Source organism: Limanda limanda, chromosome 10 (genome assembly GCF_963576545.1).
Source record: "Limanda limanda chromosome 10, fLimLim1.1, whole genome shotgun sequence".
NCBI classification, from domain to species: domain Eukaryota; kingdom Metazoa; phylum Chordata; class Actinopteri; order Pleuronectiformes; family Pleuronectidae; genus Limanda; species Limanda limanda.
Genome location: NC_083645.1, coordinates 20,535,516 through 20,552,059, shown reverse-complemented (window position 1 = coordinate 20,552,059; position 16,544 = coordinate 20,535,516). Strand labels below are relative to the sequence as shown.

Genomic DNA, 16,544 nt, shown 5'->3' with positions numbered 1-16,544 from the left:
AAGCTGTTTATATTTATCTCACCTCCGCCTTCCAATTATCCCGAGTTAGAAAACAGGTAGTGGGGGGTCCTTTGATAGATCCCACCGTCGTATTTCAGATTCCCTGCAACAGAAAAGTTTCTGCCTGGGGCCTCTTTTCAAACAGGTATTACATGTCATCTTCAAAGTGAACTAAAACAAAAAGCTCTGCACCACAGTTGCGTTGGGGAGCTTATGATGCCTTCATGAAGCAAAACACACACTGTTGTATTCTCTCAGGCAAATATGTGTTTTCTACCAGAGCCATACAGCTGTTTCTGAGATATGCATGTGTATCTGTGGGATTCTATATGCCACAGCATAAACCGCCAGCGTCACAATGTGGTGCAGGGAGAAAAGCTGATTAAAAGTTTAACTTCACTTAGGAACATCTCTCAAGCTCGTCCTCAGGAGCGAAGATAGAGAAATGAACTCGGTGCTGTGACAGGACACATACTGTATAAACCCTGAGGCTGAGGGGAGGGTCAAGAAATAACAACTTTGGAGCCTGGAGCCGCCTGTGGCACAACAAGGACGGTTTCCTGTGTTTTGTGTCGCCTGTTATACATTCATTAATTACCTTCACCTTGGAGGTAATGTATTCATAACTACTGAAACTACTGGATGATTTGCTACAGAGCTTGGTGAGAGGATGCAATATGGTTAAGCAAAGAATCAATTACATTTTGGTGCGGCTCCAGATCAGGGGGCAGACCCGGGATATTCTTTTCAATTTCCGTCACCTTGCAAGAGAGTGCATTTTTCAACACTTTTATTGATTTGTCAGAGAGTTACGTGAGACTCCCCATGGAAAAGAGTCAGACGTATTTATCCAAATAAAAATCTGGATGTAGGTGATTTCGATAAGGTATCATAAGGGCTGTATGCTATTTTCATCTGCCGTGTGGTAACAAAAAGGTTTAGAAACCTGTAACTACCACCAGCTTGTTGCTGAGAAACACATATGGCCTTAGCTATAAGTCTAAGGAAACTGTTGAGCCTATGCACTCAACTAGGTGCCATTCTAGATTGAATTAATTTAATTAATTGATTTTTATGGCGTAATGGATGATTTATGCCCGAGAATCAAAGTGTTTCCATCCAACGTGATGCACGCACTCATCACTGATTTTGTACCTTTTTTATTTTCAAACCTACTTTCTACTCCGGCTTGTCTGCTCTGTCCCAGTTACTCTCAACTCATTCTTTTGATCTCCATCTCTTCTTAAGATCTCTTTTGCCTGTCACCTATTTCAGTGGCACAGGATGCAGTTAATCTCTAAGCCAGGTATTCAGACATCTGAGGAAAAAACGGTCCACGCTTGATACTGCTCATGAAAGTCAAGTCTTTAAGAAGCCAGAAGGGTTTGGTTACTCCCTCAAGAGAATTGCTACCTCAGTTTGGTGGACGGTGTGAGTCTGTGACCTCTGAGTTGTGTTGTTAGGGACCAGCTGCTCCCGGTAGCATCTCTTAAGGCAACATGGTTCCAATTGAGGGGCCTGAAGGCAGTTTGAAGTCTCAGATTAATGTGGTTTGCAAGTTCGTGGCTTGTCAACAATGAAAGTTTTCATTGTTACTCAGTAAAGATCAGTCTCTGCTAAGTAAGATATTTTTCTGCGATTGGCTCCTCAGGATTGTATTTCTGCTTGGTTACAGTTGTGTAGTTCTTTTGACTTGATTTGACTTTGACCTCCAGTCTGCACCAGGTTGGTTTGCAGCCATCTGGAAAAAGTTTGTGGTGAAAGTGAACACCTCCAAATTTAAAAGAAAAACATAAGGTAGAAAGTGAGTTTCCCAGACTCCGCAGCCGGCTCTGCTTCAGACTGTAGTGACCGAAGGCTGAAATAGGAACCACCAGCATAACACAATGAATCTCTAGTTCAAATATTGACAGATTAGTTCCTTTGTGGGTAATGTGGGCACTATTTTTGTTTATCCTGTGCATTCTATAGAGATAAAATGTGTCTGGTTCTACGTCCCTCTTCAACTTCTTATGAGTGTCCATCACCCCTTCTGAAAATAGTATTATACTGCAATACTCTAGTACTTGAAGAGGGAGCACGAGATCCACACAGTTGAACTGGTGCAGCATGGCAGTGATTGATGCTTTTTACTCAACTCTTGTAGAAAAAAGGGAGCTGAGCCTCGAGACAAATCTCTTCATCTACTGCTCGATCTACCCACTACCAAGGAGCCACAATCGGGGGTCATGATTTGTGGGTAGTGACTGAAAGACTGAGATAGATGCTGCAAGCGGCCTAATTAGGTTTTGTTTGCTGGCTGGTGTCTTTACACAGAAAGGAGGCAGTTAAGGTGGATCGGCCCTCTACCCACCCGGACCTCTCTTCAGAGGTATTTCTGAACATGATCAACTGAATGCAAATGAGCTAAAACTTACTGCTTCCACCTTCTATCTTCTATTTGTCAGTCAAAAAAGCTTTTTGAGACATCACTGTAGGCTCTGGGAACTCGATGACATTTTCATTACTAAAGTATATAGGCAGTGGACAGAATCATTATGTTTTTGGGTTGTTTGTCCCGTTCTTGAGAACATGAAATGTCAAAAACACCTTCAGGGAATCTCTTTAAATTTGGTACAAACATTTGCTGGATGAAATGAGGAGAATTTAGTGGTCAAGGTCACTGTGACCACATATGCGTGTGGAAAAAAACCACATTTGTAGACAGAAAGTGCACTGGTTGGCGGAGGAATACAAATTTAAGTTGCTATTTGCATTTGCAACATTCTTTACAACTGACATTTCAAGCATAATAGCAACTATTAAAGCTTGTGCAAGTGAATGCTGAAACAGTTTGCATCTAAACAGCATAAGTGATGAATAATGATACACCTTGATCATCATGTTCTCTCATTCCCCTATCAGCTCTATCCTGAGCGTGTGTGACACATCTTTAGTGAGACATATGGTTATATACCAAACCACACCCAGAGAGTGATACAGAGTGAAATGCCCCATGGATCCTCCCTGGCGAGCTGGAGGACATGAATGGAGAGACAGACAACTGAGACATGTCAGGCAACCTCTGAAGCTAGAGCAGACTGGACCTGCAGCGAGCAGAGGAAAATTAATAGTTGGGTAGAAAACCTACTTGGGCTTTTTCCATATATGGCGACAACACCTATGCACTCACTTCTCTTCACAAGCATATAGCACCTTCTTTGAAAAGTTCTGGAATGAAGCCATTCAGCACGTTATTGGTTCCACTAGGCAGAAAACATACCAGGCCCTTCACATCACATAAAGATGTAAAATGTGGTTGTAAAGTCAGCACTTTAGCATATGTCTCACTGAAGCTGCATCACCTCCGAGTGCGATAGAGCTGATGGGGGAATGAGACGAGAACATGATGATAGAGGCGTATCGTTATTACACACTGTGCTCTCAAAAGTGCCTTTAGATGCAAAGTAGTGATGTTTAACGATGTCAATTGATGAAGAAAATGATATAAAAATCTCTGCAGCAAGTCTGAGGGAGAAACTAAAGATTATACCAGTATTCCTTAGTGTAATGATTATTCTCTCAGCTGTTTTGTCTACAGAATGTTGCAAATGCAAATGGTAATAAACGTCAATAAGAGGTTCCCGAAGTGCGAACTAAAATCGCCCTTTCAAACCAGATGCTGTATCTTTATTGTCAGAGTGCATCTCCTTAAAGATCTTTTCTTCTAGCGTCCTTCTCTTTTTGTCTTCAGTCAAACTCTCTGCATTCAGCTTTGATCCCTCTTCACAGCCACGTCTTCCCACTCACCTATTCGTTGCTGAGGTGCTGTAGTACTTCCTTTTTGTTTTTCCTCTGAATGGTTTGCAAAGACTCAACACTTTGACCTGTGGTTTTGCTTTGATAGTAAAATTGGACATAAAACCCTGCGTTTTCTGTTTCTCTGACTCTTTGAAACTTCTGAAGGCAGTGTCGAATAGATTTGATAGATTAGCTCTAAGGGAAGATGAAACAGATTCTATTGAGCTTTGAGGATTCTAGCGCGTGCATCCATGTATGTACACATATGCACTGTCCCTTTCGCCTGAATGAAGACTGCTGCTTGTCTGTTTCGTTCTAAGAAAAAAACAAATATTTGTCGACTAACAGTTGAAAGAATTCTTCAGCTGATTAGTTGTTGTAATTGAATATTCAGGCATTTATTATATCTCATTTGCAGTCACGCACAAAGATGCTTTAAAGTTCCTCTTCTCTTCTTCTCCTGGTATCGATTAATCCCCTAAAAGCCTCTCTCTTCCTTAGATGGAAACGTTTTTTCCAATGGCTCAGATGTAAGTCTACACCTTCACCTCATTTAGTGCTTGCGGATGAATTAGCATTCTGGTGTAATTCTTGAAGGAAAAGTTAGTATTTTAATACATCCGTTCTATAGTATATTAATGCATATATTCCTAAATATATGCAAATGAATTGGACAAAATATCAGAAAAGCATAATGCAGTTTTCACACACTCAGTCATCTTCATAACCTGTCAATAGCTTGTCTCTCCCTCCTGTTTATTACGTTTCTTTTATCCCCACTGTGGACTTAGCATTCTGCCTCTCCTCCTCCTCTCTTTCCTCGGTTTCCCTGTCTGCATTTTTAAATTAGCAGCCTTGAAGTCTGTCGCACAAAGTTTATCTGAATCTTCTGTGTTGTGCATTTGCATAAAGTGTCCTAATGTGCTGAACAGTGGGGTTCAGTAGCACAGCAGTACACAACAGTCCAAAGTCACAAAAACTTTCTGTTGCAAAACCAAACAACTTTTTTGATCTAAGTTACAACACGACACAATCGGCTTCATGCTGCACTGCACCTGTTCTCCCTCCTGCTCTCGCTGTTCTCCTCCTCTGCTCTCCCATCGTCACAATCACCCCCATCAGCCCCTCGTGGACCGAAAAAGGTCAGTCAATTTTCAAACTCTTTGTTGCCTCTGCCAACAAAGCTCTTTCTTGCCATCGCAAGCTTTTTCTGCACCAGCTTTACTTTTTCCAGCCATCCCAACTCACAACTAGTTTAATCCTTCATGAAGAAAAACTTCCGTCGATATTTTTCGCTTTAACAGTCACATTTCAAGAAAAGAGGAGGCAGAGGGACCACTAAGAGATTATATAATGACTACATAGAGACACAAAACAACCACAAAGAGGTGAAAGATGTCCACAACGATGCATAAAACAACGTTCACACAACCACAAAGAGACACAGACAACTAGAAACAATGCAAAATGACCATAAAGAGACAAAAAACACCTACTGAAGGACCACAAAGAGACCCACCCGGTGTCTCACTTCTTTGTCGGAGTGAGTGGTGAGGTCTTATATTTGTCTGTGTCCAGGGGCCCATCGTCTCATAATCTGTGCATAGAATTTATTTGCCATCCATTTACGACACTGAATAATGACTCTAACGGTTAATAATGCAAAGTTTATTACAGCTCAGAACCAGGTCTTTAAACTCTCTACTTAAACTGGTCTTCCCATCCACAAGTTTCTGAACTCGGACCAGATCACCAGAAGGCATCTTATTAGGGGCCCAGACGACATCAGCTGAATGTGAAGCAGCAATAAAAGCTCCTCGCTCTGTCTCGTAGTTATTAGACCAGTCATCCTGCTGAGAGAGCTCCTCATCTCAGCTGTTTGTATCGTGATCTCATCTGTTTTATCGCCGCCCAACTGTTGTACAACAGGTGGACGTCCGCAGAGGGAGCAGCCAATTTGGAACTTTCTCTAAAGCTTAGCTCCCTCCTCACCACAACTATCAGTCTGTTACTGAGGCTACATGTAATCAAGTTGTGCCGCTGTAACACACAAGGGAACAAAACAAGATTAAAATCTCAAGTACGCTAACAAGTAGAAGCCATTTTAAAGAGCTAGTTTAAGTTTAAGAAAAATTCCCAGATCCGCGGATTTATCTCGATCTGCGGGTTCTCCCTCCTTTCTTCTTTATATTCATGACATCCAGATTTTCATTAAGATTTGCCCAATATTCACGCATTCATAAATATTTATCCCCTTAACATACAAGATTTATTATTTGTCAAGATCCATAGAAATTATTCTCTGACATATCAGTGTAAATATTGAAAATCATCCTATTTCGAATCTTAATGAAAAACACTTCCCCCTGATCTGGATCCACACAATAATTCAATGGGTTCTTTCCTCACCTGTATCGCATCCTTCCACCAATTTTCATGGATATCTGTTTGGTAGATTTTGCATGATGTTGCTTAGAAAAATAAAACACAGTCCCCCCCGAGTTAAGAATCATTCAGTTTTAAGATGATGACCAGACACCATTGATTGTTCTGCAGAAGTTGATCTCACTGTTACTGAACCCCACCAGCGATAAGTCCTGAAACCCTTTTGATCACACTTGAATCAGAGCAATAGATATCTGAGTTTCTCCACTTGCTGCTGATCCGCGAGGCCTTCGTGATTCAGTTCAGATCTCCCACCAAGGTCATGTCGATATATCTACAGGGGTACGAGCGTCAGGCCTTTCTACCAGACACCCAGAAATACATCATCCCGGCTTTCCACTGATTAGCTCGTTCACTCCTCATAGCCCTCGCTAATCACATTCATCATGGATGAGAAGCTTGATCTATTGGAGATTAGATCAGTCAACACTCGTCCGTGTTGAATAAGTGATTTCTGCGATGCAGGGGACCTTCCACATGAGAGGTTTTGCAATCACTCTGTAGTCAAAAGGATTTCATTTTCATGCATGGCATGGTTTGATATTAACATTGATCCAACAAAAAACAATCTAAGCGTGTTGCTCTAAGTTATCATTACTCATGCGGTAAACTTTCATCATATTTGTAGGTCATAAGTGCAGTGTTGTATATTTGACTTCATTGAATTCGGAAGCAACAAGGTCCATGAGAATGTGGAAAGTTAGGTTTCTAGTTTTAATGTTGATGTTTGTCTCTGCCTCAATGTTCATAGCTTTAAGTGCCATGAGAATCTTTATTGGACTTTTTTTTTACTTTTCATCTTTGTTTGTATGAGTGGTTTTCAGTTCCATATATACATTTAAATTCATTGATATACCTGGAAGGCAGAGTCAGCAGCATAAACACCTTGGTTTTTGTTATTGTGTGAAGCTGATGGAGTCAATGCCATTTAGATGTTGACATTTTAAGTAGGCATTGAATGAATATATTTTTGGAGGCTACAAGTGCGCAGCTGCTTTTTTCAGACATCATAAAGTTATTCATATAAAAATGTTTTATTGGAGACATATATTTCCACACATATTTACTTCTCAGCGAAAAACAAAAGACAGAAAATCCGACCTGCTCCTGTCAGAATATAATTTACAGCAGTTTTCTTATCAAAACACTCTGTTCTTGCCATTGGATATTTTGTCTACAGCTTCTCAGAGAGCATTATTCACACCTAATCGAGTTTCTGTGTTCTCAGACAGCTGAGTCATTCCTTGAATTGTGCGTATTTCAGCTTTATTGTCTGTTGTGCTCACAGTTTCCTCACTATACATCATTATTTTTCTCGACAGATCTTCCCTCGCCCGCCACAAGAGACCGCCCTCCAGGATGTAAGACGGTGTTTGTAGGGGGTCTGCCCGAGAATGCCAATGAGCAGCTCATCATGGAGGTCTTCGGACAGTGCGGTGACATCGTGGCCATACGCAAAAGCAAAAAGAACTTCTGCCATATCAGATTTGCGGAAGAGTTCACCGTGGACAAGGCTCTCTTCCTGTCAGGTGAGACATCATTACCCAGAAACCTTTGATTAAGTGTAAGTGCAATTTGGTAAAAATATTTCTGTGTATTGTAGCAGATCAAATGCCACTTAGATAAATGTCACGCAAGAATATTTTGCAGTTTCTAAGTGGGCAGCTGGAAATAAACCTCTGATTCATTGACAATCTGAAGTGCCTCACATTTTGAGACCTCAAAGGCTTGAAACTGGGAAAGAAAAATAGCTGCGTGAGAAACTCAGCATCAGTTGAGTTTCAATCACAACGAAACAACAAGGTATTTTGAATTTGTTGCAGATGTGATCCGTGCCATCCTCGCCATAGCAACAGCAGCAAGGGCTCGTGTGTATTATATTACAGGACCCACACAAGAAAAAACATGTATTTCTAAATAATTAAAGCTAGTGCCCACACCACAAACCTAAAGGATCATTTAATTATTCAGGATCCTCCCATGTTTTGATGTCAAGTACATCAGGAAAAAAGAAGCTCTTAAAATGGGAATTCCGTGAGGAGAAAAATTTATGTCAGGACGTTAGAATCTGACCCTAAAATGCCTGATTATCTTCTATTGTGCAGAAGACAGCAAAAGTAGCCGTGAAATATATGATGAAATATTTATTGTTTGTTATCTTTCATTTTTGCAGCAGCTTCTTCAGTTCGCATTTCTTAAATCTGATCTCAGTGAACTGCTGGACACATATTTCTAAAATACCACTTGACCTGTACTGCATGTGTGTGTGTGTGTGTGTTTGTGCGTGAGTGTTTGTGTGTGTGCGTGTGTTTGTGGGTGTTTGCAAATGAGAGATCCTATGCCTCTCTGCCTCTTATTCTTACAGTGAGATGTGGGAGCTGAGGTCCATTTATTAGCCAGATGACAGAGCTGTGCAGTTTTCCCATAAATAACCCCCCCACTCACACACACACACACACAGTCACACATACACACACACACACACACACACACACACACACACACACACACACACACACACTGAGGTCTCCTCATATGAAATATTGAAGTAGTGGTAGATTGGGAGCCTGAAGCAGGGAAAGCGGACTGAAGCAGAAACCGCCCTCAGCCCTCACTCGTTTCTTTTCCTGTTTGCTCTGGCATCCGCCTCGGCTTCCCCTCTTCATCTGTGATGAGAGCTTGTTGGGCCCCTAAGTGAATCGCAGTGGGCATCATTACTGCGTCCGGCAAGAGCGCACGCACGTGTGTTTTCATAAAAACACACACAAAACACTCTCTCTCTCTCTCTCTCGCTGATCATTTCAACCAATTAAATCCCAAAATGGGCACGATTGCACTTTAAATCTACGACCAACCATTAGAGAAAATTGAGTGAGGAGCAGAGAGTGAGAAGAAGAAAGAAGTAGTTAAAAGAGGAGGGGGGGGGGTGAGAAGTCAGTTTCCTCCCCAAGTTTCTCTTGTGTATTGACAAAAGGATGCAGGCCTTCTTATTATAACCCCCACAGCGATAGTTTATCCTCTGAAAGTCTTCCAATAAGCACAATAGGACATGTTAAAGAAAAGTAGACCCTAATAAAATATTGTTGTGTTCATTCATTTTCTGTGTTATCTGTAAAATGGTCTCAATATAAACCACAATGGCAACTCAGTAGAACCTGTACCTGCACCAAGTCCTCCTTATTTCAGTGAAGCTGCACCACCACACACTCAGATGTCAGTCACTTAAATATTGCTGCTGTTTTTCATCAAGATTCATAATTGATTCCCTGGGAAAATGTTAAATGTGTCTTGTCAACTCACCCGTTGTGTCGTATTTCACAAAAGCATCACAAAAAAGATGCTCTTGCCTGCGATGTTTAAGAAAGTGCTACATTTTTTTGGATGTAAACGTTTGTCCAGATCCCTGCCAAAGTTTATTTGTTTCTTTCTTTGAGTATATTCCATGTTTCCACCAAATTTTATGGAAATGTATTCTTTTATTTTTTGTGTTATTCCACAAATAAACAAACCTCCTTGGTGTTATGAAAGGCGATGGAACGTGATTTGCTATAAAAAAAATTCCCCCACAACACACAGACCAAAACTCATTTGTGTTACTATTCTTTCTCAGGCTCCTATTTTCCCTGTTGCTTCCTGTGAATTTTCATCAGATTCACACCTCCAGGCGTTTTTTTTTCATTTGCATTTAAAAGCTGCACACCGTCTCCAATTCAGTCTATCAGTTTCATCTTGTTTGTCCTTTCCTTTCATTTGTGAGCTGTCAAGTGTGAGACTCCAGCAATTATCATAAATATATATTTTCCAAATCACTGAAAAATTAGCATAGATTAATAAAACGTGTGAATTGAATGTGTGAAATTGTCAGAAATTAACATCATTCGAGCTTCGCGCTGCTGCAGAGATCCAAAGTGAAAAAACACATAACTGTGTCCTGCTCAGTCTGAATCTGATGGTCGATCTTCCTCACGTCATTTCTCTCCCTCCCTTTGTTTCTGTCGCTCTCTGCTGTCAAACATTTAATGACGGGAAAAGAAGACTGCAGACACACAAAGTTCAGCAGAGGCTAATTGGACGGCCGTTATTTGGCAGGTATAGACTCCATCATTTGGAGATAATGAATATCTGCAAAGTTTTATGGTAATTATTGAGATATTTCAGTCTAGGAAAAACTACTGGACCAACCACAGGTGCCACCCATAGAGTCGTGCTGCTAACTTGGCTGAAAAGCTAAATTTAGTCTAAAGTATTTTCTTTAAAATAAATTAGAGGCATTTAAACACCTGCAGTTTGCAAATCACACTGTGAAAATGACATCAAACTGTCTGAGGAGACAGATTAACTCACTTTAATTGGTGAGTCCCTGCTGCCCCATCTGCTTCTTCCCCATTAGACTTATATTACATATTAAGCCTATTCCCATTTCCTTCTCCCTCTCATCTCCTTTTTTTGCTTTTAATTTTCTAACTTTTGTCTGCCCAGGTTATCGTATCCGTTTGGGCTCCAGCACGGACAAGAAAGACACAGGTCGTCTTCACGTGGACTTCGCTCAGGCGAGAGACGATCTGTACGAGTGGGAGTGTCACCAGCGACTGTTGGCCAGAGAGGAGAGGCACCGGCGCAAAGTAGAGGAGGATCGCCTCCGGCCGCCCTCCCCCCCTCCCATCGTGCACTACTCGGAGCACGAGTGCAGCCAGCTGGGGGACAAGATTAAAGGTTGGTGGACACGGCCAAGTATAGATAAACACACATGTATATCGTATATCACAGACATAACAGAGAGGGGGAGATAAAGATTGAAATGTTGAAGAAAATGTTGTTTTAATTACGCTGAGGGCGTTTTCACGTAGAGAGTGTTGTTAATGAGCAAACTGGAGTGAAAATAGAACCAACCGTAGTGCCATTGATATTCATGCAGACCCTTAACTAACAAGGTAGTGGGAAAGGAGATAATTTGTGTGTGTGCATGTGTGTTAATGTGTGTGTGTGTCTGTGTGAGGGCGCTTGCAGGGAGCAGCCAAGACCTAACAGTAACAGTCTCTAACTACAGCTGGTAAAACTGACAACATGATTCTCTGATGTTCTAACAAATTCAGGGAATTTGTTTTTAAAGATGTAACACGATGGCTGTTAAAACACAGTATATATCGGTTCCCTCTGGCCTCTGCACCCCCCCCGTCCCTCTCATCTCGTCCTCTCTCTTCCCCCTGATCCTCTCTGCTTATGGCTTCCATTTTCTCCCCTCTGCTCTACTTGCCATGTCTCCTCAGCTTTCTGTCAAGTTTCTGGCTGAATAAACTCGCCTCGCTAATGAGCAGTGACACTTCCAGGTCTCAGTCACAGTTGCCCGATAACAAAATGGCTGTGACTTTATGCCTCTCTACCATCTGCGTGTGTCTTTTCTCAGCTTTTCCCTCTTTGGCGCTGGTGTAAATAGACAAACTGCGTGATGGCGTTTTAGCCGAGGTTTTGTTTCTGATCACTGGCTATTCACTGCAGATTTATCATTCACTGTTTGACTGAATCTTCCACCGACAGCATTTTTCAGTGTCAGTTAATTTCCTGTTCTCCAAACCTTTCAGGTTTCAGAACACCTCTCAGGCATCACTGTGGTATATAATGTTGTTTTGTGTTTTATATTTAATGCATATTTTATTCTGTTGATCCTGTATCACAGCTGTGTTTGGTTCCTTCTCTTTTTTTTATCTTTTCAGTGTCACCTTCTCCATACTCTCTCCAACTTTACTTCTATGTTTTACTCAGTAACACAGTGTTACATGCTACTATATTTATTTTAAGTTCCCTTTCATCAGATGTTTATTATTTGACAAAAATAATATTTTACCTACTCATGCATTATGACTCAAATATTTACTTTTAAAATAATTTTCAGCTCAGCAACTGTTGCTTCAGCATCACAAGCTTTCCAGAACTTTAATTTTACATCAGAATCTTGACTCTTTCTGTGTCTGCTCACCTCTCGACCAGACGACGGCAACTTTCACGAAGCGGTGCGGGTGCTGCTGACCTGGCTGGAACGAGGCGAAGTCAACCGCAGGAACGCAAACAACTTCTACTCCATGATCCAGTCGTCCAACAGCCACATCCGCCGGCTGATGACCGAGAAGAGTCAGCACGAGAAGGAGATGGAGGAGGCCAAAGAAAAGTTCAAGACGGCCCTCTCCGGCATTCTATCTCAATGTGAGTTCTCTGTCAAACACACTCGACAGACTTGGATATGTGATGAATTGAATCCTATTGGTCAGGATCACTCTGGGAGAGCTAACTCATTTACAGCCGCTAGCATAACTCATGCATACATGTGCAGGAGGAGGATGCAATTGATTCCAATCCCTGTAGGTGTAAGTTTCCTTATTTGAGCACGATACACAACTCACATTCACATTTTATGGGCTACGAGGCAGAATTGTGCCTGGAGAAGTGAAATCCTGTAAAACGTAAGTATAATATTGTTCCCAGCTGCTCATTAACTCTCGCATGATGCACAGAGCAGGGGTGTACACTATTGTAAATACCTAAGAGATGCACAGCGGATATAAAGGTTATGACAGATTAATAGTCTCATGGAGGCCGTATTGTTTGGTGCTAATTTGTTGTTTGGAGGCTGGCATTAAGGTAAGTTGAATTTCTCTCCTAAACATGACATCCTGAATAACGCTGTAAGGTTTCAGTGGTTTCCTGCTCCTACATCATTCCGTCCAAGATACAAAGTGTCCTAGAAATCAGAGGGATCAAAATAAGGGTATACCTTTTAACATACATGGATAAAGAGAAGCCCAGAGATCAGAGCCATTCAGTTTACCTTCATTTTAAAGTCTTAAGTAGCCCAGCACGTTCAAAGCATTAATATAGCAAAGGCCGAACGTGTTCAGTATATGCATGCTTTTATAAAAGCCTGAAGGCAACTTAAACTGCTCCTGCAGCTCCAACCTTTGGCAGCTTCAGCTTTGCAGCTGTTGGTTTGCACCACAGCCTGCGGCGCTTTGTCTCCTCGTATCCCACCGCATGCATTTTAAATGGAATGTAAACATCCTTAAACACAAACTGAAAATCCCAGTTTTTTTTATTTTGTTTATTAGGTAGATAATAAACATAATGTGTAGACACAGAGGGTGTGTGTGGCTGTTTTGTTTGGTGAGAGAGTCACGGTTCCCTCGGCTGGTGCATTACTGGTCATTTAATGATAACACAGAGCAGAAGCTCCTATGAGGTCACTTTCAACTGGGAACCACTCTCTGTCCGAATCACATAAATTCAGCCTGGCGAGTCCTCCAGTTGTGTCTCTGCAGTACAGTTTGTAATCTTAAAGGGTCAGTTCCCTGAGGTCGAAAGGTCCAATCAGGAGTCAGTCTCAGCTGTCAATCATGAAATAAAAAAAACAATACCTGAACAAACATCAGTGTGATAAAGACAGAAACCATCGGCATTTGATCTGTTCTTTGACTTTTTAGTTTGGTCCATGTCCCGTTCACTAACATGAAGGAGGCGAGATTCATGAGCTATACTGCAACCAGCCACCAGGGGGTGATCAGGAAACTTTGACCCCACTTAAACGGAGATGTCTTGCCATATATCTTCATATAGAGTATATGATTGTGTGCCCAGTATTTAAGATATTGGTATATCGACAATAAAGGTGCCGGAAATTCAAATTGTACGGTTCAAAATATTGTTATTAATAAGATATAAAATAATCCACAAACCTCACTGAAAAGCTTTATTTCAGCTACTTTCTGCTATCTTGAAAACAGGGGAAATACAAATGCGTGTGTGCATAATATACAGAACTTCATACAAAATGACAGCTCTGAAAGTGTGCCTGCACTGTTCTTCTCTTCTCTCCCCATCGACCTGCTCCCTCAGATTACAGGGTGCAGGGAAGATGCTATTGATCCCTGCTGTCTTCCCTCTCGCTCTCTCTGCTCAGCAAACACACACGATAAGCTGGCGGTCTTATTGACTCCTCTCGTCTACATTAGGTCCCCTGGGATACACAGACCACCCACACAGGCCTGCATGACCACACACACGTGACAACACACAGAAACTGCCAGGGTACATATAGACGGACAGCAGCTGTCTTCAAAGACATCACACGTACGACCAGAGGAATCCTTTTAAGGTCAAGTTAAAGTTTCCGCTCTTTGTCATTTTGTTACAACTTTACTGGAGCTGGAACCTTCGAGGACTGAAGGTTGTTTAAGTGCATTTTTTTTAAAGAAAAGAGAAATCTGCACTGGGAAGAACATACTGTGCTGCTTCAATAAGGTGTCCTTGGGCAAAGCTCTTAACAGCCGGCTGCTGTAGGGAAGTGAAGCGGCACATTACCACTTTTACAATATATGTTTGGCATGTTAGCATTTTACACTTGCTGTATAAAATACAGCAAAAGCTATATAAAATGAGCTCCTTTCCCATTGACAGAAGAGGAGTTTGGCTTTATCTTTACCCCCCCTTGTGCTATGTTCGACGTTATGAACACACCAACAACTGAGGCACTTTCTTGTCTCACTGTCTGACCAATTATTTCGCCAGGGTTTCCCATTCCCATCACCACTGATCCGAGCCTGAGCCGATTAAAACCTGAGTCAACTGCAGAATCATTTGACCCGGGTGTGAGTGCCGATTCAATCCATTCATTTATTTCGATTTATCCGGAGCTGGACCAGATTTCGTTTCAAGACTCTCAAAACAAAAACGCCCGTGTCATCATGGCAAACGAATAAAGGTCAGAGGATCATCCGGAGTCATTGGGCACCAACTAGCTCACCTCCTAGTGATGGCACGCTGCATTCAGAGGATGGAGGTCTCCTGCAGCCCTTTGCTGCTTGTCTTCCTCGCTCTGTCTCGTCCTTTCAATAAAGGCCAAATACCCAATAAATATCAGTAGTTGAAATATAAATCTGAAAGAGTCTAAACAAAAGTGGTGGAAAGATCATCACTGCCATTTCAACTGTGGAGCAGAACCACCAGCCTAGCTAATAAAGGTCAAGTCAGCTGTAGCAGAGCTACATGTTTAAAGGTCTTTATTCTGTATGAGTCAGTTTGTCATATATAATTCAAGTATGTTGCAAGAATGTATGATTTATTGAAGTCAAGTTTTGCATGTGGGACACATCTGACCAACCATCCACAAAATAATGTGCAGGGAGCAGCCGGTAAGTAGATCACACGCTAGCAGACACAAGGAACATACACACACACACACACGCGCACACACACACAGACACAGACACACACACACACAGTTCTTTACATCCCTAGTTGACTCCACTTTCTCACTCCTCTGCTCCTTCCCACCTGCCCTCTGTCTCTCTCTCTCTCTCTCTGTCTCTGGATGGTCTCTGGTCCTTCCCTGCATCCCGCCACAGTTCAACAGATTGTGTCTGTATTCCAAGCTGCTTCCAAACAAAAGGCATGGGACCATTTCTCCAAAGCTCAGCGCAAGAACCTGGACATGTGGCACAAACAAGCCGAGGTTGGTACACCTTGATTTCACTCTGTTGTTCACATGATCAATGGAAAATTAGACTTTTCCCCTTTTTTTTCCCTCTACACCTGTCTCATTGTAAGGCTCTTTATTTCTCCACTGATTGTTAGACTGCTTACAGTAGGGAACACATTCTGACACTTTAAGTGACACAAATGAGAAAACAAAAATCAGAAGTGAAAAGAACAAAGTCCTCCTTACAGTAAGTACTTTGGTTGAAGCCAGCATGGAGAGCAGGTGCCTGGTCACCGGTGTAAGATCCAGACACTCCCAGCCCACCCTCCCCCCATCCTTCTCCTCACTCTCCTCCCCCACCATTGCCTTCCCTCCTGAAGGGATGCAAGCTGATGGGTGAGTTTTCCATATCCCAGGGACACAGGTAAATTTGTACAAGCCTTCTCCCCTTGCACCTGCAAATGTTTTTCTTTTTTTTTAAACATAATGAAACATAAAAGCATATTCATTTTCAAATCTGCCAGCATTTTTGCTATCCACTATCTGCTCACCAGTTTCTCGGTCTAATGGAGCTTTAATCACCATGATGATGGGTTGTGTATAATAATGAAGGGTCTGGCGTGTGTCTGAAAAAACCTCAGTCAACCTGTTCATGGTATTTCTGAGTGCTTTCTGAAGGCAACTGCACAGGCCCGGGGTTAGTGAGGGCTTCACTTTCATATGGCACTCAGAGAGTCTGGAGTGTGTTGTCGTCCTGGGTCTAATGGAACATATATGATCAGGTCAGATTGGTAAGTGTCTTTGAATCTCTGTATCAAAAAAAACAGCTCACGGTTTAATTTAGAGTCTGACACAC

The 16,544-nt window shown here is 41.9% G+C and overlaps 1 protein-coding gene across 1 annotated transcript in view; it reads left to right on the top strand.

Moving 5' to 3' along the window:
- The window catches only part of enox2 (ecto-NOX disulfide-thiol exchanger 2), an 86,062-nt gene that overhangs the window by 48,181 nt on the left and 21,337 nt on the right, over positions 1 to 16,544 (top strand). The window contains exons 5-8 of the mRNA XM_061079189.1: positions 7,548 to 7,754; positions 10,705 to 10,938; positions 12,211 to 12,423; positions 15,615 to 15,721. Coding sequence (XP_060935172.1) covers positions 7,548 to 7,754; positions 10,705 to 10,938; positions 12,211 to 12,423; positions 15,615 to 15,721 — 761 coding nt within the window. The remainder of the gene's footprint in view (positions 1 to 7,547; positions 7,755 to 10,704; positions 10,939 to 12,210; positions 12,424 to 15,614; positions 15,722 to 16,544) is intronic.